This window comes from Protopterus annectens, chromosome 14.part0, assembly GCF_019279795.1.
Source record: "Protopterus annectens isolate FY-2018-M chromosome 14.part0, PAN1.0, whole genome shotgun sequence".
In the NCBI taxonomy this organism is placed as follows: domain Eukaryota; kingdom Metazoa; phylum Chordata; order Ceratodontiformes; family Protopteridae; genus Protopterus; species Protopterus annectens.
In genome coordinates, this window is record NC_056748.1 from 128941684 (window position 1) to 128969651 (window position 27968).

The 27968-nt window shown below is 38.5% G+C and overlaps 1 protein-coding gene across 1 annotated transcript in view; it reads right to left on the reverse strand.

Moving 5' to 3' along the window:
- Positions 1–267: 267 nt before the first annotated feature.
- LOC122788632 (guanylate cyclase 2G-like) overlaps positions 268–27968 on the reverse strand; it is a 699012-nt gene continuing 671311 nt past the window's right edge. The window contains 1 exon segment of the mRNA XM_044055531.1: positions 268–312. Within this exon segment, the coding sequence (XP_043911466.1) occupies positions 268–312 (45 nt within the window).

The following is a 27968-nucleotide window of genomic DNA, read 5'->3' on the forward strand; positions in this document are numbered from 1 at the left end:
TCTCCTTTCTCCACAAAGTCTTCTCCTGTTGAATAGGTTGATAAATTAAGTAACACGTCTTGCGTAGAACTCTCCGCTGCCATAAGGTGTGTCTGGAACCTCAACCAAATATGTAGTATGAAACTGCACCACGAACAACACCAAACAAACCAAAAACAGAGGTACCAGTGTTCCAAATAGCATGAATGATGATCCACACGCCTAATGTCATAAGGCAAGGTATCAATAATTCATACATTTTTGTAAACACTAGATATTTTACAAGTATTAATTGTGAGACAATTGTCTAGTAGTGTAAGTTCCTGTTGATACCTATAAAAGGAAGTAACAGAATAGATCAGATGTTTCTGAAGAAGGTCACATAGAATAAAAAGTGATTGAAAGCGCTAAACCTTTGCGTGTGGATCATCATTCGTGCTATTTGGAACACTGGTACCTCTGTTTTGAACGTTAATTGTTGATTAATGATGCAGTTTCATACTACTATCTTTGTTTAGTCTCTTCCCACACATCCTTAGCTGTTATAACCAAATCCTTTCTAAACCATACTCCTAAATACTTAATTTATCATGTCCCCATATATCTGGATATTTCTGGACCAGTTCATGTGTGGGTACATAGTTTATAGTTATAGCCTATGTTTTTTTCTTCATTAATTTTACATCCTGAAAAAAACTGAAACTGTCTCAGAATATCCACAACCTTGAAATGCCCTTTTCTGATTCCACCAGTTACAAAATAATATCATCTGAAAAATAATATCAACTTTTTCTTGAACACCATACCAATTATATCCTTGAATTTCTGAGTCCCTTTTTTACTTTGTCAGTGGTTCTAAATATAATGCAAATAACAAAGGGAAAAGAGGACTCCCCTGCCCAGGTCTTCTATTCAGAAAAAAACTTAATCAGAGAGAGGAACCTCCATAAAATTTTGCTTCTGATCCCTCATATATCCTTGTAATTAACCTTATTATTCTATCAGGGAATGCAAATGCTTCCATTGCCTACCCATAAAATTCTAGCTTACTCAATTGAATGCTTTTCTGCAGCAAGACCTACCAATAACTACATTATTTTATTACAGTCTGCTTTCCTCTGGATGATCATCATTGTTCTATTAATGTCTATTAATTCTAGCAACATCTTTGCCATTCTTTTAGCCATTATGAACCCAAACGCTTGGTTTAAAATTGAGATGGGCCTATATGAGCTGTGTCAGATGGGTCTTTGCTGTCTTTAGATATTACCAAACAATTACTTTTTGGCAGCCACCATTTTTCAGGATATTTGGTGCCTCCCCACTTTTTAAAATACTGTTAAATAAAACCCTCCAGATTTTTATCACTTTCTTCCCTCCTAACTTCCAAACTTCCACTGGAATAACATCTGTTCCTGGAGACTTTCCCGTAGATTGTTTCTGCATCATCATTTTCATCTCATTTCCTCCTATCTTAACTGTTAGTTTTTGAGCCTCATCTACCTCTAACCTTGGCATATTTAAATATTCCATAAATATTTCAATTTGTGTTTTTCTTGATTTCCCCACTTGTCTGATTTATTTAAATGTTCATAAAATTTTGGAAATATCTCTAATACCTCTAAAGGATCTCTGGTTATTTTCCTTGTTTTAGGCTCCTTATGTTTGGTAACAACTCTTTCTACTTTCTGCTACCTAAGTCATTTGGGGGAATGACTTAAAACCCTACAAGAATTTTTCTTCCGTGTGAGCAACACTCCATGATGCATACATGGGAGGCGAGGCAGTTTAGATTCAGTAAACCCTGTGTAGCTTGAGTGCTGGGAGCATGCAAACAGAGAAATTTCTGTGCAATGTAAATTTTGGCTTAAGTAGCTGAATTTCATGCAAATTAGCCAGGTCGAGTGATCTAACAAGCTGTATTGCATCTGTGTAGACTCCATGTCTGTGTCAGTAATGTACACAGAAATTTTTCCAATATTATAAGGAGTCTACACTGAAAGAAGGGGGATGTAAAAGTCCACAAATATGGACATAATTCCCCTGAAAAGGTAAGATCCACATACATAAGCATACAAAACATACATTGTTGTCACAGAAAACAGTAGAGATTATGTGAAATTAATAATTTTTTAATAATTTCTGCATGTTTGCTCTATCATACATTGCACAAAACATGCTTAACATAAAAATAAAAAGAATTTATAATGCTTCAAGACAAATGTACTGTAAGACAGTAGTGCATCCATTATTACCCAAACACACAGCTATAAACTATGTAGTTTCAGGCTGTCAGCATGAATATTAATATGCAAATGAGGGGTAAATGCCCTGGATTTGTTTGTCGCTAAGGGAGCAACTGTATCACATATCCACTTTATGTAGGCTCCCTACATGGTGTTTATAGTCCCACTGGATGTGGATGACATCAAGGGGGTGTGTCATACTTTTGGGATATTTTGTGCTCAGATTACATTATTGGTATTGCAGTGAGCAGCTTATGAAAATGGTTTTGGACATGGCTTAGCATGTTCACATGACTGAACCCTTACATCACAGTCATGTGTGGCTATGAATGAAAACTGGATATATTCAATTAATAATATATAGTTTTATATAAGCTATGCTGTGTGACTCTGCACATAGTGTTGCACCATACAACAAAGTAGGGCCTTTAAATCAAGTAAATTATATCTTATGCAGGTGAACTGCATCAAAATTAGCCAATCCCACATGGCGGAACTACACAACAAGGGTAAAAATTATGCATACCCCCAACATTCCTGGTTTCCCTCAATGGTCTGAACCTGGGTGGAGACTTGGAAATTTTAACTAAGATAATGCTAGGGGCTGTTGGAGCTATTCTACATCTGTGTGTGCTAGATGCTGAAGTCAATACTGCTGGTAGAAAAAGTAGGCAGAGGATAAGAGTGTTCAGGCCCAGGATAACCTTTGGGAGAGCTGTTAATAACCCCCATCTTGGCAATATACATTTATTTGACCAATTCTAAAACCTAATAAAGATCCAACCAGATGTTCTTCATATCGACCCATCTCATTACTTAATGTTGATTATAAAATGTTTATGAGTATTTTTGCTGATAGATTGAAGACAATTATCCCGGCATTATAGACATAGATCAGACGGGCTTCATTGTAAATAGAAATACTTTTGATAATATAAGAAGAACTTTAACATTAATTGATTTTGCAAATAGGAAAAGAAAGATTTAACACTTATTAGTCTTGATATAGGTTCAGCATTTGATTCAGTAAGTTGGGACTATCTGTTTACCTTACTGAAATGCACAAATTTCTCTGATGCATTTGTAAATTTAATTGAGCATTTATACAAAGGAACGCTGGCTTATATTAAGGTAGGAACATATGTTTCACAAAAATACCCATTCTTAAAGGTACAAAGCAAGGATGTCCACTTTCTCCACTATTATTCACTTTAGTAATGGAGCCTTGGGCTAATTTGATTAGAAACAGTACTGACATAGAGGGTTTTGAAATAGAAGAAAATACAACATCAAAAATTCAACTTTTGCAGATGATGTTCTAATTACATCAGCAGGATCTAATTCTTCTATGCAGTCTTTATTTGATAAAATGATGAATTTTAAAAGTATTTCTGGTTTAATATTCAATGAAGAAAAACTAAAATACTACCTATATATACACGAAAAATACTCTCATTAGTGATTTTACTAAATATGTACCCAACTCAGGTCAGATAACTTATTTAGGTATAATACTATCTAAAGATATTAAATCTATTATATATAATAACTATAATACCTGTTTTCTTAATATACAAAATCTTTTTTAATACCTGGAATAATATGTTTTTACTATGGAGGAGAGACTTACAATTATTAAAATGATAATATTCCCCAAGATTTTATACTTAATACAATCAATAATACTTTCACCTACAAAAATAACTATCAAGAAACTGAATACACTAATGTTAAATTTCTTATGGGCACCTAATAGACCTAGGATTGCATTAAAGAAACATACTAATAGCTGGTCTCAAGGGGTATTTCTTTTCCAGACTTTAATTTATATATTATCTCTTCTATTATAAAAGTTATTACTTTATTAATAGATCGGTCATATGTCGCAAAATGGAAAGATTATTGGGAGCTAATTAGTATGCACTTCATGAAAATCTCCTTAACACATAAAAATATGATTATAAATAACTCCATGTTGTGGTTGCTAAAGGAATTTTGTACTTCACCTATTACACCTAAACATATGGTCTGTTACCCATTAAATATTATTATTAGTTATCTTAACTTTATATTCATGCACCCCAAGTATAGGGAATGGAATTTTATTGTATTCCCTATAATCTATACTCAGGGTATGCTTATGTCATCTACTTCTGAAGGAGCTCATTTAGCTATAGATAATAATCTAAAGTACTGGTATCAGCTGATATCTGATAATAAAGTTAAAAATCTAGATTTCTTAAAACAAGAATTTGATCTAAGAGAAACTTGCTGGTTAGAGGTTCAGATCTTTAGACAACATCTCATTGATAGAATAGATCTAATGTCTATAACAGTTAAAGAATCTATTCCAAAACTGATTGATTACTTGATAATAAATTTACAGCATAAAGTTTCTGATAAAGGTAAACTTTCATATATACATAAAATTATCAGACAAGAAACTTTTACAATGTAGATTCGTACTGGAATTATTTCACCTCTATTAATGGGGACCCACCAACTCAACAAGATAAACAATATATATTGGAATCTGCTTATAGAACTACATCTTCCATTGTCTGGAGACTTTATACATGGAAATTTTACATAGATCTTTTATACACCTGTGATGATGAATAACATTACTAATAAAGATAATCTATGTAAGAGATGTAATGTAGAAATTAATGCTGACTGGGCTCATATGTTTTATGACTGTATGAAGTTGAAAGAATACTGGAAGTCAATTAATGCATTTTTGCAGGCTCTTTTTACAGATAATTTCATTATTTCTAAGTCTCTTATATTATTCAACACACCTGTACCTCAATGTGTTCAAAAGATTAAGCTTCCCTTGTTATGGTCTATCCTAGCAGTGGCTAGGAAAATAATAACTAGAAATTGGATTTCAGATACACCTCCTTCGTTCAATGAATTTAAAATGTTATGAATATAATGTGTCATATGGAAATAAGCACAATTAGAATGAGAACAACTAGAAAAACATCACATTTTATTGTATGGGATAATTTACAAAATTTGTTAAAAAAATTCTAATTTCAATAGCACAGTATTTTAGTTTAATTAATTGATCTGATTGTAGTGGATGTCTTTGTAAATACTTTAGTTGTTTTGTTGAATATTATAATAATACCTATTTTTAATTATTTGTATAAAATTGTTATGATATTTCTCTTATATGTTAAAACAATAAACTTGTTTTGAAAAAAGAATATCCACAACCTTGAAATGCCCTTTTCTGATTCCACCAGTTACAAAATAATATCATCTGAAAAATAATATCAAATTTTTCTTGAACACCATACCAATTATATCCTTGAATTTCTGAGTCCCTTATTTACTTTGTCAGTGGTTCTAAATATAATGCAAATAACAAAGGGAAAAGAGGACTCCCCTGCCCAGGTCTTCTATTCAGAAAAAAACTTATCAGAGAGGAACCCTCCCACTTTCATTTTTGCTTCTGATCCCTCATATATCCTTGTAATTAACCTTATTATTCTATCAGGGAATGCAAATGCTTCCATTGCCTACCCATAAAATTCTAGCTTACTCAATTGAATGCTTTTCTGCAGCAAGACCTACCAATAACTACATTATTTTATTACAGTCTGCTTTCCTCTGGATGATCATCATTGTTCTATTAATGTCTATTAATTCTAGCAACATCTTTGCCATTCTTTTAGCCATTATAGACAGAAACACTTGGTTTAAAATTGAGATGGGCCTATATGAAGCTGTGTCAGATGGGTCTTTACTGTCTTTAGATATTACCAAACAATTACTTTTTTGGCAGCCACCATTTTCCAGGATGTTGGTGCCTCCCCACTTTTTAAAATACTGTTAAATAAAACCCTCCAGATTTTTATCACTTTCTTCCCTCCTAACTTCCAAACTTCCACTGGAATAACATCTGTTCCTGGAGACTTTCCCGTAGATTATTTCTGCATCACCATTTTCATCTCATTTCCTCCTATCTTAACTGTTAGTTGTTGAGCCTCATCTACCTCTAACCTTGGCATATTTAAATGTTCCATAAATATTTCAATTTGTACTTTTCTTGATTTCCCCACTTGTCTGATTTATTAAAATTTTCATAAAATTTTGGAAATATCTCTAATACCTCTAAATGATCTCTTGTTATTTTCCTTGTTATAGGCTCCTTATGTTTGGTAACAACTCTTTCTACTTTCTGCTACCTAAATCATTTGGGGGAATGACTTAAAACCCTACAAGAATTTTTCTTCTGTGTGAGCAACACTCCATGATGCATACATGGGAGCGAACAGTTTTAGATTCAGTAAACCCTGTGTAGCAGTGCTGGGGCATGCGCAAACAGAGAAATTTCTGTGCAATGTAAATTTTGGCTTAAATAGCTGAATTTCATGCAAATTAGCCAGGTCGAGTGATCTAACAAGCTGTATTGCATCTGTGTAGACTCCATGTCTGTGTCAGTAATGTACACAGAAATTTTCCATGTATAGGAGTCTACACTGAAAGAAGGGGATGTAAAAGTCCACAAATATGGACATAATTCCCCTGAAAAGGTAAGATCACATACATAAGCATGCAAAACATACATTGTTGTCTGAAAACAGTAGAGATTATGTGAAATTAATAATTTTTTAATAATTTCTGCATGTTTGCTCTATGCGCCACATTGCACAAACATGCTTAACATAAAAATAAAAAAGAATTTATAATGTACTTCAGACAAATGTACTGTAAGACAATGATGCATCCATATTATTACCCAGCTTACACAGCTATAAACTATGTAGTTTCCAGGCTGTCATCATGAATATTATGCAAATGAGGGGTAAATGCCCTGGATTTGTTTAATCGCTAAAGGGAGCAACTGTATCCACATATCCACTTTATGTAGGCTCCTACATGGTGTTTATAGTCCCACTGGATGTGGATGACATCAGGGGGTGTGTCATGTTACTTTTAGGATATTTTTGTGCTCAGTGCATGTGTTTGTGCAGTGAGCCGCTTGCTGAAAATGGTTTGGACATAGCTTAGCATGTTCACATGACCAGACCACCCACATCACAGTCATGACGTAGCCAGCTATGAATGAAAACTGGATATATTCAATTAATAATATATAGTTTTATATAAGCTACGCTGTGTGACTCTGCACATAGTGTTGCACCATACAACAAAGTAGGGCCTTTAAATTTTTATTTATTTTATTTATTTATTTTACATTTGTTAACCGGGCTAGTCCAACTGGATACATGTCCATTTTCAGTGGAGGCCCGAGGAGAAAAGCTCCGCTATCTACTACATGATAATTAACAGTATAATGTCAAATACAATCACATATTCAACCCACGACAGACAGTATAATACACAATATAAGGAGTAGGCATGGAGAAAAAGTACACAGTGTAAAGGATATCAAGTCAATTATATCTTATGCAGGTGAACTGCATCAAAATTAGCCAATCCCACATGGCGGAACTACACAACAAGTGTAAAAATTATGCATACCCCCAACATTCTGGTTTCCCTCAATAGTCTGAACCACTGGAGTAGAGACTTGGAAATTTTAACTAAGATAATGCTAGGGGCTGTTGGAGCTATTCTACATCTGTGTGTGCTAGATGCTGAAGCCTGCTTATCTTTAGTGTAGGGTGGTTTGTTTGGTTATGGGGGGAGGCTGTGTATGTGTTTGTGTGTGTGCTATATGTCTGCAGTACTTTCGTGATTTTGAATTTCGTGATTTTAACATTACCGTGTGGGGTTTAGGGATTTTGGTCTCGGTATTGTGGGCTTCGGGATTGTGTGAATTCGGTATTAAGTAGTGATTATATATATATATATATATATATATATATATATATATATATATATATATGTCTCTCTCTCTCTCTATCTCTCTCTCTCTATATATATATATATATATATATATATATATATATATATATATATATATATATACACACACACACACACACACACACACACACACACACACACACACACACACACATGCACACTAGTGTGTATATATACATATATATATATATATATATGCAAACAAACAGAAACAGCCATCAAGAAACAGCACTGCACCACAAAGTAATATGAGAAAACCAAAAATCAGTGCTGTTACAAGGCAGTCCATATAAAATACTGCTGTGACTCAAAAAGGAACTTTAATAAAATAATAAGACTTCAAAAATGTCTAGAAAATGTATAAAACCAGCAGATAAGCATTTGCAGGTACAAGATTACCCTACATCAGATCTGTTGAAGGGTAATCTTGCACCTGTAAGCCATTATCCACTGATATCTACCATAACATTACCTAAAGACACGCTAAGTTCATAGTTGAGCTGTGACACATGCGTTAAGTACTGTGCTATGTATAGGTAGGGGTTCTAATTTTACTCTAGACAGCTTGGTCTGTACATGTCTGTGCATCTTCCTACAGAGCAAGTGTGAATCCCAAACTGGCATGTTTTTGCACTGTTTGGGGTCTTGCAGGTGATGCAGGCCTCCAAACTCATGTCCTTCACAAGGTCTGTTGATCTCATCCACCATAAGATTACATAACGCCAAGTTAATGTCAGACTTGAACAGTGGCGAGTGTAATACGTTGTGCATTCTGTAGTCTCTAAATTCAGATAGGTAGGTGTTCTGTTCTTACTGCAGCCAACTTGTTGTGTGTGCCGTGCAGTGTTCCTGTAAACATAGATAGGTAGTGGTACTATTGCCACTGCAGCCAATTTGGTGACCGTGGATGTTAGAGCATTTTACATCAGCCTATGGGATCATAGGATCATAGGAAGTTACTAGGCTAACAGTCCTAGGGCCCTTAACAATCCTAGCCAAGTTCTTACCCTTATTTCCACGATCAGCACCTATTGCCTCTGTCCAAGAGGGACACTGGTGGAATGCCCAGAGTGAATTTACATTCACCCATCCAATCATCCAGATTGTGTTTCAAGAGGGACAATGAGGTGCTTTCTTTGATATGAAGTGGGAGTCTGTTCCAAAGGTCTGGTAACCTCTGGGAGACAAGTCTGTCCCACCAGCAGGTTTTATTAATGCCATGTACCAAGTTAAGGTCTTTAGAGTGAATAACCTGTGTACCATATGCATCATTTCCAATAAAGCAGGCTCAGAGACTGTCTTGTATGCAAGGCAGAGATCACCTCTGAGTAGTCTGTATGAAACAGAATAAAGTGACAGTGATGTCAGACAATCCCCATAGGACAGATGCTGAAGACCTTGAATTTTCCTTGTGAGGAACCTTTGGGGTCTCTCCAATTCCTGCAGGTGCTTGGAAAGGTACATACCAAAAGAAGCATACTCAGTTATTGGCCTGATGCGGGAAGAGTACAGGGGGGGTATAACTTCCTTTTTTCTGGAGACAATGTCCTTACTTATGACATGAGCAAGATAGAATGCCCTTCTTACTACTGTGCAGACATGGTGGTCAAAGGTAAGGTAGATGTCAATCTGTGTACCCAGGTCTCTCACCAGTGAGTGCATACTTAATGTGCTGCTATTGACGTGGTAGTTAGCAGGAAAATTGCTTTTACTGAAAGAAATGATAATGCATTTTTTTGCACTGAGTTTAAGGCCATGGCGTTGGCGCCAATCATTTGTATGTGTAAGACTCACTTGTAGGATGTTGACATCATTAGAGATCCCATGACCATTTTAGGAAGTGGATTTAAGATAAGTGAACCAACCCATATTAGTAAACAAGGTGGACAAAAGGAAAATTTTGGATTGAGTTTTATTACCACATTTAACCTGGACGCCAACCAGATTTCCAAAATAATTAAAAACAATTGGGAAATACTGTGTTTTGGTCAGAATGTGGAGCAAAAGGTGGAGAAGGCACCACCAAAAATAGTGTTCAGGAAAGATAGGTCATTAAAAAATCTTTTATAAACAAGTGGTAAGGGTGGTAATGTGTACAATAATAGACCAAAGAGATTAATTTTAAGTGTGGGATGTGCAATTTTTGTCCTTATATTTTGGAAACTGGAGGAAGTTTTAACCTTAATGGTAGAGATGTTTTTTTAAAGGTCATTTCAATTGTTGTAGTTCAAATGTGGTATATATGGCTAAATGCCAGAAATGTCCTATATTTTATATAGGCAAAACAAGTAGGTTTTTAAGAATAGAATCAGTGAGCATCTACTGGACATTAAAAAATGTAGACTAATGAATGCCTTGTGTAGGCATATTAAGGAGTACAATGACCATGATTTTAAGTTTTTAGTGATACAACAACTAGTAAAAGACCCACAAGGGAAATGTTTGGACATACACCTGGATATATGTGAGTTAATATAGCAGTTGTGTTTAAATGCAATGGAATACCTAGGTATTAATGAGTCCATAAACATTTCATGTGTTTTAAAACTAAAAAATATCCTAGGATAGGAACTTGGTCCTAGTAAGGGCATATGTTTGGTTGTTTTTCTTTCTTTTTTATGAGATATGGAATTACTTGTTAATTAACCAATTTGTATTAGATAATTGTATTTTTTCAATTAGCTTTATTGGATGTGTATTTAAGGGCTGGGTTGTTTTATGCACTTTTTTTCTGAGGAAGTCCCTGCATCAAGGGAAGATAGTGCTTAACCTTGGTATTAAAGCTGTGATTTTTCTAAACATGATCATCTAAGCTGTTGTTCTTCAGTTGCTGTGCTGCCTTTGTTCTGGAGTTTGTTTTTTGCCATGGTTTTGATCTTATGACTATTCCCAGTTTTCAGTCATCAGCAAGCTTTGTCAGCCACAGACATTTAGTTTTTGCTTGTACTTACAAGAAATAGATTCCAAACAGTAGAGGTCCCAGGACTGATCCCTGTGGAACTCCATTGGTTACAGGTCGGCTGTTGGAGGTGGATACCCTTATTTTGACTATATGAGTTCTATCAGTGAGCCATTTAGTGACCCATCTAATGATATAAGGGTTGGTGCCTAGTTGGGTGAGTTTGTCAGTGATGCCTGAGATACCTCTCAACTGCTCAGAGCAATAAATCTAGACAAAGCCAGAAATAAAATGGGAAAAAGGACCATAAGTAGGGACAAATTTTAAATATTGCTCTTACAAACTTAGAAAGTTGATAGAGTAACAGGTTTTTCATTAGCTTGAATGTTCTGAAGAGTACGAAGTCTGAAACTGAAATGTCTGTCATTATTTTCAACTTCAGTCTTTAATGGTTTGCCACTAATTTGCCAGAAAAATTAAATTTTATGAAAAAATACCAAAAATATGAGGCAAAAATCTGGACATTCTACAAAAATCTGTACAGTTGAGAGGTATGTGCCTGAGTGGGGAATAGTGTCAAATGCCTTGGCTAAGTCCAGGTAGGCTGTATGCACACATTTCCCCTCTCACAGAGCCTTTGTGACTGTCTTGAAGAAGTTCACCAAATTTAAGAAGCATGAGCTCCCTTTGACAAATCCAGAGTAGCATCAAGTGTTTGGAGATTACCTCTATCTTTGTTGATAAGGTCCATGATGATTCGCTCCATGGCCTCACAGATAAGGCTAGACAAGCTAATAGGTCTACAGCTATTGGGATCAGTGGATGCACCACCTTTGTGCAAGGGAATAACGGAGGCTGTTTTCCATTCAGTTGGAATGAAGCAGGTATTTAAACTAAGACTGAAAAGAATACCCAATGGTGTTGCTAATTCATGTTGGAGTCCATGTAGGATGCAGCCTGGGTTGTTATCAGGTCCCATAGATACTGTATTTTTGGCCTTAGAGAGGGAATTTATGACCTGCTCTTTAGAGATACAAGGTAGGGGACAGGTGGTAGGGATGTCATGGAGTCCACGTGGTGGGGACAGGGAGTGAATTTTTCACAGAACCTGTTGGCCAACAGGTTAGCTATGTCCACAGGCTCAGTATATGTGATATCATTAACTTCGAGTTTGGCACAAATCTGGGCCTTTCCTTTTAGGTTATGGATGCATATATAGACTGCCTTGTGGTTGTCCTTTGTTGAGGAAGCTAATTTGGACTCCTAGTTTGCTTTGGAGGACTTCACAAGACATCTTATTTGCTTACTTAAGCTGAGGAGGAAGAGTTTCCAGTTTAGCAGGGCACCCTTCTGCTTACTTTTAGCAATTTCTTCCTCTTATTGGAAAGTCTGTTAATGGCAGTTATCCAACAGGCAGGTTTGCTCTTCCTTGAGGAGCTTGTTTTGCTCCGATCAGGTACAGCACATTCAATGCAGTTATACAAGTGTTTGTATAAAGCATTGGTGTAGAGCTTGGCATAGTTGCCAGTTCCATCTAAGGAAGGAGGAGCAGTGAAGCTACTTATACCATCCTATAAGGTTTATAATCTGCTTTGGAGAAGTTTTTTAGGTTAGTTGCTGTTACAGGGAGTCAGATGTGATAGTTACTTCAAATGACATTGATTTATGGTCAGATCTCACCAGGGAGGACCTCACAGTGGGGGTGCTAGAGTGGTCCCCCATATTGGTAAGCACCAGATCCAGGACATTGGCTCCCCTTGTGAAGGTGTGAAATTTACCACCTGGTCCAGGACATTGCAGTTAATGAAGTCGAGGAACCTTTTGGCAAGTGAGTTTGAGCACGAGTAGTTTGCCCAGTCAATAGATGCGTAGTTAAAGTCACCAACAACCATGGTGTTCAGATGTATCTTGATAGAATCAAGTAGGTACAAATAAGCAGAGTGGGTGTCCTGATTCATGAAGGGCATCCTGTAGCTGCCAATGACTTGAATAGGTGCCCTACAAGCATTTAATTGTACCTGAAGTGTCTCCAGAGAATCATACTGTTTAACTAATCTGGATGTGTATTTATCTTTAAGGCATACTGATACACCGCTTCCTTTAGTATTCACTCCTTACGTTTGAGGTCTGAATGTGTGGAAGGAGGTGAAACTTGGTATGGCTGGGGTGCTCTCCACAGCCTTGAACCAGGTCTCTGCAACTGCACAAATGTCTGTGTCTTATAAGGTGAAGGCAGTTCCAGTGAGTGCAGTTTTGTGTTGAGACTCCTAGTGTTTAGCAGCATAACCTTGAGGTTGTTTTTAGATGGTGTTACTACAGTGGGAATTTTCTCCTTGAGACACAGCCTAAATAAGGCACTATGAGGGTGGCAAGAGCCTTGGCCAGTAGCCACCGGGGTGACAGATGAAGACCATCTCTGGCAAAGCATCAAGGTCTGTTGATCATGTCTGACAGATACTGTATCCCCTTAGAATGTCACCAGAAACTAAGGTAATTATGTAGGTCAATCATTTTCTGTTAGTAATGAGATATCATCCCAGGTGAAGGTAAAATACTGCTTAAGGCTATGAACTTAACTGCCTGAGACATGTAGTCTGAGATTTCAGTCATGTCTCTCTCCATATAGTCCAGAGAGGTATGTCTCAAGTCATTCACACCAACATGGACTATGACGGAGTCGTAACAGTACCTGTTGCTGAGAGACTTTTGCGCATGTGTAATATGGTGTATCCTGGCACCTAACAGTTGATCGTGACCTTTTTCTTCACCAGTCTGATAAGAGGGATATCAGTGTGTCTCACAATGGGATCACCTATGACTAATATGGTTGATTTTGTGTTTTGCCTTAGGGGTTTGACTGGGGAGATACTGGTGCATGAGCTATTATGTGCAATGTGTTCTTCAGAGGAAGTATTATGTGTAGCATGCTTGTGTTTCTGTTTTGGAGGTCTCTGGTGTTTAGGTATGTTTCTGGTAATGACCTCCTTATATGTAGGTATGTGTCATGTGGGTTTGGGAGGAGTAGGAGGTGAGGTGTGCATGCTTGAAACCCACTCATTGTCATATGTACTGACTGGTGTGTGAGAGAGCATGGATTCAAGGTTCTTAATATAGTTTCATCTCTCACATGCTGTGTTTGTGTGAACTAGGAACAGAGAGTTGAGGATAGTGTCCACATCTCTTTAACAGACAATCTTAATGTCATTAGCAATAGATTATTGCTTGTGTATACATCACAACAGGCCATGGCAGATGCTTAAATGTAACGTGTTATTACCTTTATGGTGTCATTCTAAGGTAAAAACAGTACATGGCAGTGTTGGATAAGATGGTGGGCTGAGTATGCTGCTTTTCCAGGCATGTGGCACTTTCCTGAACTATAATCCTTTTATTAGGCAGGGTCACAAAAGCAGACTTACAAATGTGACAATGTACAACTCAGCAAAGTAAGGGTTATGCTGCAATGCTCTTGGGGTTCACAGCCTCAAACACACTGTCTGTATCCACTCTTTGCAGTGAAGAATTGGATGTCTGTGCATGCACAGAAAACTTGTTCAACTTTGCAGTAAGTACTTTGGCCTTGCAAGGCTACAATGCCTGTCAAGCAACCAGACAGCAGATTGATATTGTGTGAAATAATGTGGGACTATAGTTTGGTATTCTGGTGTTCTGGGAATCTAAATGTACAGTATGACATACCTAGGACATGCTGAAGGGACAGAAACATTTCCCAAAAGTCACCACTTTTCTGCAGTAGGCCTCACATCCATGTCACGCAGATCACCTCCATTACACTGTTGAAGGTCAGGCTATATGAATTGCTATAAAACTGTCAACTAACATGGATCACTGCCACTGTGGACCTTGATAGACCAACCCTGGACATCTATGTCACCTGACATTTAACATTATATTATGATGCAGCAGCTATGCTCCTAATCACCATCAGGTCAGTACCCTAGTCAAATCCTAGGAACCTTGGAACCCAAGGCATAATATATGCAAAACCGAACCTATTGATCTGGTTGCTATTCAATGCATCTATCTGGAAAAGGCTAGAACAAGCCTAGAGGCCCTTTCATCATCTGGGACAAGTGTGTGGATCAACAAACAGGCTGTGGCCTGTTTCCTATCTTGGGATTGGTACTAACATTTCACTTCTGGTGACAGCAAAAGAAAAGGAGCATTGTATCTCAGCAGAGTGAGGCCGTGGTGAGACCAGCAATAGTAGTAGCTAGGCAGTAGCCATTCATGTGACTCCCCTCTTTTCAGCATTCTTCCCAAGGTAATTCTTTGTTTTCAGTAAGCACTGTTTGATTTGTTTCTAATTTCAGAATAACTGCCTAAATACTCCATCCTTAACTTTTCAGGGTGTATGTATGAGGTTCCCCTCCAGTGTTTAGCATTGCTATGTGCACACTCAGGCACCTTGAGTGACATTTCTCCTGGGAAAGCATGTTGGAATTTACTCCAATACCGAGTTGAACACAAGACAACTAACCTACAGTGACAAGCACTTTCCCCATAGTTGCAAAACAGATACTTGTAACACTGACTGATATTCTCAGTACAACTGGTTAATCAATCAAAAAAGTGTGTTTCCATAGATATGAACTTTCTCACTGTGACTGTTTCCACCTTAGTGGATATGGGCATCCTGAGGCAATGTAGAAATTGCCTCATGTTTACCATCAACCAGTTCATTCTCAAACAAACTGATATGGTATGTAAGAGATGTATTTACACAATGTCACTGGAGGCAAAGCTCTCACATGACAGTACTCCTATTGTCAGTAAGGTAGTCGGTAGTACACACGCCGCTCCCATCACACACAGTTCAAAGCAGACATATGCTGAGGCACTGAAATGTAACCTTCATAAATCACAAACACCTCATAGATAAAGTGCAGATATAAATAGCAGCCCCAAATACACTCTGTAAAAATAACACACATATCAACGCATAGAGGTACATCTCATGGAAGCTCATCCTATAAGTCCATAAGGCAAGCTGACACACAATCCAACATTCTAGTCATTGCAGATTTCATTGTGTTACACACTGATGTCCCTCTCACCAAGGTGAATAAAGAGAAAGGCACAATCAGTTGCTTATCAGGGGCTACGATCCACCACATTATGCATGCACTCTTGTCATTGGACCACAAGTAACACAAAATCAACATGTCAGAGATGCAACTACATAAACAATCTGGAATGCATGCTCTGTTGCACACCAGTCAGTACATATGACAATGAGCAGGTTGTCACCTTGCAAACCTCACTTTCCACTTCACCCAAAACCACATCAAACATACCTACATATGTGGAGATCCTCACCAGAAACATACATAAACACCAGAGACCTCCCAAGCACAAACATAAGCATGCTACACATAATACATCCACTGCAGAACACAACACACATAATAGTTCTCACACCACTGTCTCACCTGTCAAGCCCTTAATGCAAAACACTAAAAAAAATATTAGTCATAGGCGATTCCATTGTGAGACACACAGATGTCCTTCTCACCAGGCTGGATAAGATAAAGGTCACAGTCAGCTGTCTGTCAGGTGCCAGGATCCGCCATATCACAGGTCTATATTATCTTTTCGAAAAGCCATTCCATTGAATGCCTTTTCATCGACCCATGATAAGTGAAGTGCTATTTCAGCGAACGGCCACATCAGCGATTCCTTTCCCTCAGTCTGGGAACTGTATTTGTCAGCCTGGGATGACATGATTGACAGACCTCGATGCTTTTCCAGAGATGGTCTTTCTAGATCAATATGTGTGTATATACCTTTAAGAAGCTATCTGAGGGCTTGCACAAGTGTATAATTACTGAGCACGTGTAAGCCTGACTGCCATTTTGTAGTTAGCTGTTGAGATGTAAGCATGTATGTATGTATGGTCCATCTGTTAACTAGTTCATACTTTATGATGCTGCTATCCATCCTGAGGTGTTTCTATGTATTAAATATCTAAATGAAACCCCACACCTGCTTGTCATTAGTGTTAGAGAAGGATGAGCGACAGTCATCTGTCACCCCTGGGATTCTAGCTACTGGCCAAGGCTCTTGCTACCCTCATAGTGCCCTTTTGATGTGGTGTCTCAAGAACAAAATTCCAGATGTGAAAACTCCATATAAAAACATCCTGAAAGTTGTGCTGCTAAACGCTAGTCTTAACATGAAACTGCACTCACTGGAAGCAGTCCTCACCTTGGAAAACTTACACACTTGTGCAGTCACTGAGACCTGGTTCATGGCTGCGGAGAGCACCCCAACCGTATCAGGCTACACCTCCTTCCACATGTTCAGACCACAAAATGAAAGCATGAAAACTAAAGTAGGTGGGGTATCAATATCCACTGCAGATAAATACACCTCCTGATTGGTTAAACAGTAGGATTCCCTAGAGACACTTCAGGTGCAATTAACTGTTGGTAGGACACCTATTCAAGTCATTTCCAGCTACAGGACCCCATCTGTGAATCAGGACATCAACTCTGCCTATTAGGATCTAATTGATTCTATCAAGATACATCTGAACTTTGGCTTTGGGCAACTTTAACTAACTATCCATTAACTTGATAAATTACTCATGCTGTAACTCACTTTTCCAAAGGTGCTTCGACTTCTTTAACTCCAGTGCATTGGACCTGCTGGTTGACACCCCCACAAGGAGTGCCAACATCCTGGATCTGGTGCTTACCAATATGGGAGGCCACTCTAGCACTCCCACTGTCAGGTCTTCCCTAGTGATATCTGACCACAATTCAGTCTCATTCGAAGTAACTATTACACCTGACCCCCCCCCCAACAACAAAGAAACTAAAACACTTCCCCAAAGCACATTATTACCTCTTATGAGATGGAATAAATAGCTGCACTGCACCACCCCCCTCAGATGGAACTGGCAACTATGCTGAGTTCTACACCAATGCTTTATACAAACACCTGTTTAACTGTATTGACTCGGCCATACCTGACAGGACTAAAACAAGCTCCACAAGGAATAGCAAACATTCTTAGTGGACAACTGCCATTAACAGGCTTTAAAATAAGAGGAAGAAATTGCTGTCTAAGAGTAAGAGGGAGTGAGCCCTAAATTGGAAACACTCCCTTCTCAGTTTGAAAAAGCCATTAAGACTTCTTGTGAGGTCCTCAAAGGCAAACTATGAATCCAAATTAGATTCCTCAACTAAGGACAACCATAAGGAGTTATTTAGCTACATCCATTACCTAAAAGGACAGGCCCAGATTTGTGCCAAACAGGTAGTTATTGATACCACATATACTGAGCCTGTGGACAGAGCTAACTAGTTGGCCAACAGGTTCTGTGAACACTTCACTCCCTTGTCCCCGTCACACATACTCCATGACATCCCTACCACTTGTCCCCTACCTTGTATTTCTAAAGAGTAAGTCATAAACACCCTCTCTATGGCCAAAAACACAGCATCTATGGGACCGGATAACATCCCAGGCTGTGTCCTACATGGGCTCCAACAATAATTAGCAACATCATTGGATATTCTTTTCAATCATAGTCTAGGCACTGGCTTCTTCCCAGATGAATGGAAAATGGCCACCATTATTCACTTGCACAAAGGTGGTGCTTCCAGTGACTCTGGGAACTATAAATCTATTAGTCTGACTAGTCTTATCTGAAAGGCCATGGAGCGAATCAGCATGGACCTTATCAACAAAGCTATAGATAAGCTCTGAACACTTGCCTCTACTAAGTTTGGATTTGTCAGAGGGAGATAATGCCTGTTAAACCTGGTAGACTTCATTGAGACAGTCACCAAGGCCCTGGACAAGGGGAAATATGTGCATACAGCCTACCTAGACTTAGCCAATGCATTTGACACTATCCCCCACTCAGACATCATTGACAAACTCACCCAGCTAGGTATCAGCCCTTATATCATTAGACAGGTTGCTAACTGGCTCACTGATGGAACTTATATAGTCAAAATAGGGGAATCCACCTCCAACAGATACCTATAAGAGTGGTGTTCCACAGGGATCTATCCCAGCACCTCTACTGTTTGGAACCTAGTTCTCCAAAGTACAAGCTAAAACTAAAAGTCTGTGGCTGACAAAGTTTGCTGATGACTGCAAAGCAGGAGTGGTTATAGAAGCTCCAAACAATGTTAACATCCTACAAGAGGGTCTTATACACACAAATGATTGATGTGAAAGTCATGGCCTTAACCTCAATGCAAAAGAATGTATTATCATACCTCTCAGTATGTGCAATGTGACAGCAACAGAACATACTGGAAGGACAGATTTGTCTCACAGAGGTTACCACACCTTTGGAATGGACTCGCACTTCATGTCAAACAGAGCACCTTATTCACCCTCTTCAAACATAATGTGGGTGATTGGATGTGTAACCACAAATTCACCCCATGGGGTTCCACGTGTGTCCTTCTTGGACTGGGCAATTGGTGCTGATTTTGGAAATAAGGGTGGAACTTGGCTAGGCTTATATGAACCCTAGGGCCATTAGCCTAGTACCTTCCTATGATATGACTCAGTCATAGTCCATGTGGAAGAACATGACCTGCAACATACCTCCCTAGACTATATTTAGAGATACTTATTTGAGCTCTCAGAACACGTCTGTGCAGTCACTGACACATGACCTAAAACTGCAAAGAGCACACCAACAGTACAAAGTTATTATGCCTTCCACACATTTAGACCAGCTAATTCGCAGGCAGGGACTAAAGGTGGAACTGTCTCTATGTACATCAAAACTAAAGATACTTCAAGGCTGGTGAAACAAGACAATGGTCTTCAGCTGCTCCAGGTTTAATTCACAACAGGAAAAATTCAATACTACTCCCATGCAAGCTATAGCTCCCCTCTATGACCCAGGACAACCATACCATGTATGGAAATGTATTAGAAACACTAACCATCCTCCCCAATACTATATTCATGGGTGACTTTCATTATCTAACTATTACCTGGGAATCTTATATGACAACAAACATACAAGCACAGAGATTCCTGGCTTTTGTAAACACAAACTCCCTGGACAAGACAGTCAATACAACCACCAGGCGTGCAACCATACTGGATCTGGACCTCACCAATATAGGAGAGTCATGCACAACCCCATACTATGTCTTCCTGGCTAAGGTGCAAACACAAATTAGTCTCCTTTGAAGTAAAAATAAAACATGGACCCCCAGCTAAACATGGACTATTCAGGAACTACTCTAAGGCTAACCTCCAGCTAACTGGTGATAATCTGGCCAAATCTCAAGCCCCCCATAAACACTGAAAACACTGCGGCATATGCAGAAGTGTTCACAGAAACCCTGTATGAGCATGTTAATAGCTGCACAGAGGCAGCCGTACCCATCAGGGAGAAGTAATCAAGCCATCCTGTTGGAATCACAGATTCAATAGGATGTATAACAGAAGGAAGAAACTCACTGCAAAACTTACTAGGTGCAGCATACAGAAGGATAAAAGCACTCTCAAAGTGAACAAAACAATGAGGACAAATGAAGTCCACCAAACCAGATTTGATGTAAGTTTGAGCTCCCAGGCCAAGGGCAACCACAAAGCATACTTTATCTATGTCTGCAACCTCAATGGCAAGACACAATTGTGTGCATCTATAATTGTAAATGGAACCACCTATAATGAGGCAGAAGATACAGCAAACCTCCTGGCTGATAAATTGAACCCCAGATTTACCCCTCTCTCCCCCTCAACCTTCCCTCAGGAAATATCATTAGATATAAGTACCCCTACTATCATTAGGGAACATGTCCTTAATGCTCTCTTTAAGATCTAGTACACTGCATCAATGGGCCCAGACAATATCCCAGCATGCCTTCCAAATAGCACGAAACATAACCTTTCAGGGTCTCTGGAATTACTATTTCACTGTAGCCACCAAACAGGCTTCATGCCTCATGAATAGATAACCGCAACAGTCATCCTTCTGCCCAAAGGTGGGCCATCTACAGACTCTGGAGACTACAGACCTAGAAGTCTCACTAGTCTGATATGTAAAGCCATGAAAGGAATTATCATTGCGATGATCAACAGACATGTAGTACACCTCCAGACACTAAACCAAACCCAGTTTGGTTTCGTCAAGGGCAGATAATGCCCACCCAATCTGGTGGGCTTATTTGAGAAGGTAACCAAAGCAATAGATGAGGGAAAAGTAATTCAGACTACCCATCATGGCCTGACAAGGCATGTGACACTATACCCCCATCAGACATTGTTGACAAACTCAAGAGGTTAGGTACAAACTAGTATGGTAGCCAGTGGATAGCCAAGTGGCAGACAGGACCCAGGAAGTTAGCATAGGGTAGTCCACTTCTACAAACAGGCCAGTCACAAGTTGGCTCCCTCATGAATAATCCCTTGTACCAGTCCTTTTGGGTATTTACTTGTCTGAAGCCAAGGCCACTGTCAGTGGTCTCTGGCTGACTAAATTTGCAGATGATTACAAATTAGGAGCTGTCATTGAATCCTACACTGACACAAATGTTCTCTAGGAGGGGCTAACACAGACATATAACTGGTGTCAGAGCCATGGAGTAACACTAAATGCCAAGAAATGCACAGTACTGTGCTGTGGGAAGTCATCCACCCCTGGTAACTATCATAGTGACAGATATGAATAAAAAGTAGATCAAAAAAATAGGATACTTGAAAGATATGGAGAAAGGTTAAATGAAGATATGAGATATCAAAGGTTTTAATTGTTCAACGCTGAACCAATAAAAGAAAAAAAAAAAAAAAATAAACCCGCATTCACATTCCACTATCCAGTTTTATATTATTCCACACATATTAGAATTATCAGATAATACATACATACTATATTACTTGAACTTTAAATAGATTAATTTACTAAATTAATTAAATTACATTCATTTGAATTTAGCATGAAAAATTGATTAAAATACTATTAAAAACATTATAGAATCATAAAAAAATAAATAAAAAACTTGTATAATTCATTGTAAACTTTAATTATAAAAAATTTTAGCATATAAAAATAAATTAATTAAATTAAAATCCAATCCTTTAATTAATTAATAATAAAAATAATTGTTAAAATGTTAAAAAAAATCATATTAAAAAGATGTCTATTAAAATCTATGATCTACTATATTTTATATAATATATTTCCATATTTATTCATTTAAGTAATAAATTAGAAATGTGGTTTTCCCTATATCAAATGAAGTTTTTATAATTAATTAATTAAATGTATTTTATTATAGTAATAAAAAAAACAATTAATACAAAAAAATTATCATTTAAACAAAGACTAATGGGCAATTTATTTCATTGAAATTAATTTTAAAAATGTTTTTTTTTAACATTTTTAAATTAATTTTGCTGGTCTTTATTTTAATTAATTTTTGCTTTAAATAATTAATTTTAATGGTAAAGTTTTTTTAATTTTTAAGTTAAATTTGTTTTTTTTAATTATACAAAGTTTAAATGTTTTGGAGCTTATAGTTAATATATTCATATGGTTTTAAAATTATTTTAATCATTGATTTTAATTAATTAAAATTATTTGATTAAATTAGAATCAATGAACATGTTTTTATTAATTGTATAATTCTCTGAATTGGTGTGTGAATGGAATACTGATGAAGTGTTGTGGGGAATATCTGGTTTGAAGTTTTGCTTTTCTATTGTGGTGGTTGAGAATAGCGGTCATTGAATTTTGGAAATTTGCTTTTCTCTTTGGTTTGATTTTCTGTTTGTGGATTAGTGGATATCATAGTAACAGTACACCTCTAACAGTTGACCCAGTAGTCAGGGGTTTAGGGACACGCATATATAGTAATCTAGCCTTTGACTGTCACGTCTACAGTATTGGGGAAATCATTCTGTGTTGGGCAACTTTTAAACAAAGGCATGGCATGTAAATCCATGGAAGTCATTGTTCCACTGTATTTAGCATTCATCAGACCAATCACTGAGTGCAATGCCACCGTTGGTATGTACCTAAACAGGCATATTCAACTATTGGAACATCCACACAGGTTCCTCACCAAACAAATACAGGGTGTACATAAAATGTCCTATGCAGATAACATCAAGGCCCTATCACTGTATTCTGTGTCTTACAGCCTTTGGAGGGGAGATGTATGCCTGCCATACAGGGCATTGTCAGACCCCACTGTGGATACAGATAATGTGCGTTCCAAGACAGAAAGTGTATGATCTGTCTCAGACCTACCTCTTTCCACTGTGTCAGCCAACCAATCCAGGGTATCAGCAACATGGTGGAGGCAGTCACGGATGTCAGACTGTGCTGCATCCATTACCCAGGCCAATCACTGGGTGTTCCTTTCTGAACATGCCTCTGCCTCCATGACAACCCTAAACATATGCCGAATGACATGTGATGGGACACCTGCTACAGGTGGTGGAGGGACAGCAGGCCTATCACTCCATATGTGTGGAACCTTGCCAACAGTTTGGCTATAGTCAGTGCTGACAGTCACTGAAGCCACAGTAGCCATACTTCCCTGTTTAATGCCCCCACCCTCTGACGGTCCAATATCTGTGGCCTCAGGGGACTGGGTATGCATAGGTATACTGGCTGTGTACGGTGATAATAAAGGTGGATGACGGATTCCACCTCTGTGCCAGATTCAGCCTCTGCAACCCAGAGCTATGCCTCTGTTTGGCCATCATCATCATGAGAGTTTGAAGAGACACTGATATCAGGTTGTGTAGGGGACAAAGACCAACCTCCCTGGTCACCTGTGATAAAAGGAAAAATCAATATATTAATATCTGCATTACTATGCTATGCAGTACTATGGTGCAATATATGTTAAACTTTGTACACTGCTATCACTAATACAGACTTGTATACCCCCCAACCTCATATAGTAGGACATGAGGACATTATTTTCTAACCCCAATCTGTAATTATTTGGAAAGAATTATTCATTAAACAAGAATCTTATGAGGAAGATATAAATAATGTGCACTGTTGGCATTCTGCAAATATCTGCACAGTTGACAATTATGGCAATCTGTAATGTTCTGACAATACTGTCAAGTCAATCACTATGGTCACACCTACAAGGCAAAGGTATGAGTCTAAACTGTGGACATTCAGGATATATCTGTACAGTTGGCAATCATGCAGACAGTACATCAATCCAGCCAGCAGGCCTTGTATGACCCGTTAGTGAATACATTGAACTATATCTAGATCTCTGTCAAAACAGTTTTGTGCCTACCAGCAGCAGAAGCATGGTCTCTTCCAATTCCTGATGGTCCTGAAAAAATTGGAGGAAGAGGTAATGTCAACAACACTGCATGTTACAGTATAACAGAGGTAATACAGCCAACTATCTCATATTTGCAGTAGCTGCTATGTTAACAGGTATGTGGGTCATACTCTCTACATGAGCTTAAAACTGCAGCTAACCCCCCCCCCCATAAAACACCTGACACCCATGTAAAACTATATACACCTTGACATTCTGAATGCAACAGTATTCTAATCCTGATCTAACTAAGCATACCTGGACGACTCCTCTTGAGGGGAAAGCGTGACACGCACGTCCACAACATATTGGGTGATGGATGCCTGGGAGCTGTCCTGTGTTGTAAGGTTTGCCAGGAATTCTTCTGTGGCTGAGAGAGGATGTTCTGCTTCAGGCCCACCACCAGTGACCTGACAATCCCTGGCCACATCAGCTGCATATTCTGTACTGAATGTATCATATGCATGGCACGGTGTCATGCTTGCTCATAGGTATGGTTCTGGTGACCCAGATTATTAATATTATGGACCAGTTCCTCCCACAGAACTGCATGCTGTGACGTATTTGCCCTCCCTCTGGACAGCAGGACCTGGTAATATTGACTCAAAGCCCCAGTGATGAGGTAATTCTCCTCATTGGTAAATGGTGCCCTGCGTCAAGCATGCATACTGTTTTCTGAAATACAAATACATGAGAACACATGTCAGGATCACATACATAGGAGTACAGTATGTAGAAATACAGCAATAAAGTAAGGCTACCAGTATTCACCGCTAGATTACACATCTTATATTCAACAGTGTGCCAAACATACAAAGGGTGTGGACACAACTAAGATAGTAGCAATAGTAACCTATTCCTGTTAAGCCATGACAGATACTCATGTATTATCAAACACCCAACAGAGGAGTCCATTGTAGTGTGCCCCATAGCAGGAACCTCCCCCCATATACTATTTATAAATAACAGTGCCAACAAAATAGCAGTGTACTATTACAACTGCTATCAAAGGAAGTAGTCAGGAGGTCCGTGTACCTAGTTATCACACAGCACTATACCTATACCCTTGCTGTATTCTACATCCTCTGCACATGTAACATAGCTGGAGCTCAATGCCATGCCATCACTACAGTTCTAACAAAGGCTTACTGATGTAATCCCCATTCTCCCTAAGTATATTGAAACATATGCATCATGTTGGAAACAAAATGGATACATACCTGATGGCGTACAGTACTCCTCTATTGAAAGATTCCGCTATATAAAAGTAATGTGTCAATGAGTTAACCATACAAACTCGCTCTCATACACACTGGTTCCCCTAGCTATTAATTTGCCTTTCTAAAATGGTTCTCATTAGCAGGTGATTGCCTCTGAACCAACCTGTGGTTTAGAAATGCTACATGCAGCCTACACAACTTATTTGCAGTATAATCTGCCAATCCCATGTGACTACTCAACAAGATATAAGGACTCAATGTAGATTCCATCCCCATTCCCCATCCCACAAGGTGGGAGTTAGTTAAGGTTTTTTTGGTGCACACAAACACAAAAACACAGTCACAGATAGTTGGAGAGCTATGGCTGGCAGCTGGCAAGGCGACAAGGCTGGTGTATACTTGTCTATAATCTATGAGATCTATGAACCATCTTCTACATTGCCTCATGACTAATGCCTTATTTTGGGTTGGGAGGGTGGCCTAATGGTTAAGGTGTTTGCCTTGCAAGCACAAGGTGCAGGGTTTGAGTCTCACAAGGGATAATTGGCTAGGCTTAAATGGCTCACAAGGGCAGTTTGCTTAGTACTAACCATTCCAATATGTTGGGGTGGAAATTACTGGGGTAAAGATACAACATCAGCACAGAAAGAATGTTTGTAGCAGCTACTTTCCTCATACAGGTGTGTGTGCTACAGGATGATGCTGCTACTGCTGCAGGCAATAGGCATAGTCAGAGAGGCTGAAGACTGCGCAGTACAACAACACTTAAGAGTAACTGTGGGACCTGTGGAAGCCTTGATAAACAGCCAGAGCCAGATTGAGGGAATTCATCCCACTGGAAATTAAGGTATGTGTTTAAGATAAGTATGTTAGCCAAAGTTATCATTAAAAGAGTAAAAGGCAACATGCTTGGTGTGTCCTAGAACAAGTTAGGGGTACATTACCCATTATGTTAACCAAACTGGACAATTGCCAAGTCATGTGTTATGTCATAGCAGTCATCTGGAACGTGTGTGCTGGCAACTCTTGCTTCTAGCATGACCTCCATATATGTATGTTACTTGTGCAGCTGTGGTTGTCTGTAATATCACTAGCAAATCATTGTGGACTACATTCTGATATTACTGGACCACATTTGAATTACATACTTCAAAATCCTCTGCTAATGCATAACCTGACACTATGTGCACTTTCTAGGGTTTTAATAGGAATAGTTAAAATGTGGTCCTATCTGTAGGCCTTTTACTTCCATTATTTAGAAGCAGATATTCCATCTGTACTACTTCGGGTGGATAAATAGGTGATGAGACAGTCATACATATCACAGTTTATAATGGTGATGTACACATACATGTATTTTAAATGCTAGACACAGTTGTATTTGAACCCAAGACCATGTGGACCAAAAATGAATGTTTTCACAGCATTTAACAGATTGAGATACAGAGTCACTGTTATAACAGGTATGTTTTTACATGTTGTATATATAGTTGCTCACTTACCTGCTGTTACATACTTTACTTACATCTATTATTATGTATATGGCTTTATACTGATGTATTTCTATCCAGAGTCACAATTACATTCCTATTTTTACATTAATTTTTAGCAGATTGCTGTGTGATGTGGAGTGATGCGAGCATCATGTAAACACGCTCGATGACAAGAAAATGACAATTACTATGTTTTGCTTAAAACGCCTATGCTAATTAACTGGTTGTGTGGCTTGGAGAGCTGATGCACTGATGCTCAAGTGAAATGATACTGGGTTTGAAATAGGGCACAGGTGTACTTTTTGAACATGATAGTATGCTTTCAAATACATCCAGTAATACACCGCCATTTAGCATAGCTTATGTGCAACATCATGCAATAATTCTTTAAAGAAAAGAAAATTGGGGAGATAGGACAGTGGTGAAATGGAGTGCAAGCAGAGGGAAAAACATAGTGGAAGGCAGGTAGGAATGTGCAGGAAGGGTGTAGGAAAGAAGCATAGCTATCCATTTCTTCAATAGCAACAACTGTGCACTTGAAAAGATTTTAGCTGAATTTAGACTCACCCCCAGAGAGAGCAGTGATGACAACATAAGTGCATTGTCAAGCCAATTGGATCAAATTAAGTGTGTCCAGTGGACACGTGTGCAAAATGGAGAGCTATGTATAGAACAATAGTTTATTTTTTGAGGACAGGTGCCCCCTTTTTTTAAGGAGAGAATGGAATGTTGGGGAAGGGACATAGGTATGTGTGGGGGAGGTAAGTTTGGAAGGTGAGGAACCATTTACAGACAGACAAGACAGACAAGACAGTAGACAGGGTTGGTGTGGGACACAAGGGTGGGGGCAAAAACCTTGGTTGGGGAGGGTGTTAGGGGATCCCCGTCCCATGGCCATCTGACATGGTAGCAGTATGACTCAAGTCCTCACCCATGGACTGTCAGCATTGCACCTTCACTTCTCTTATGGAGGC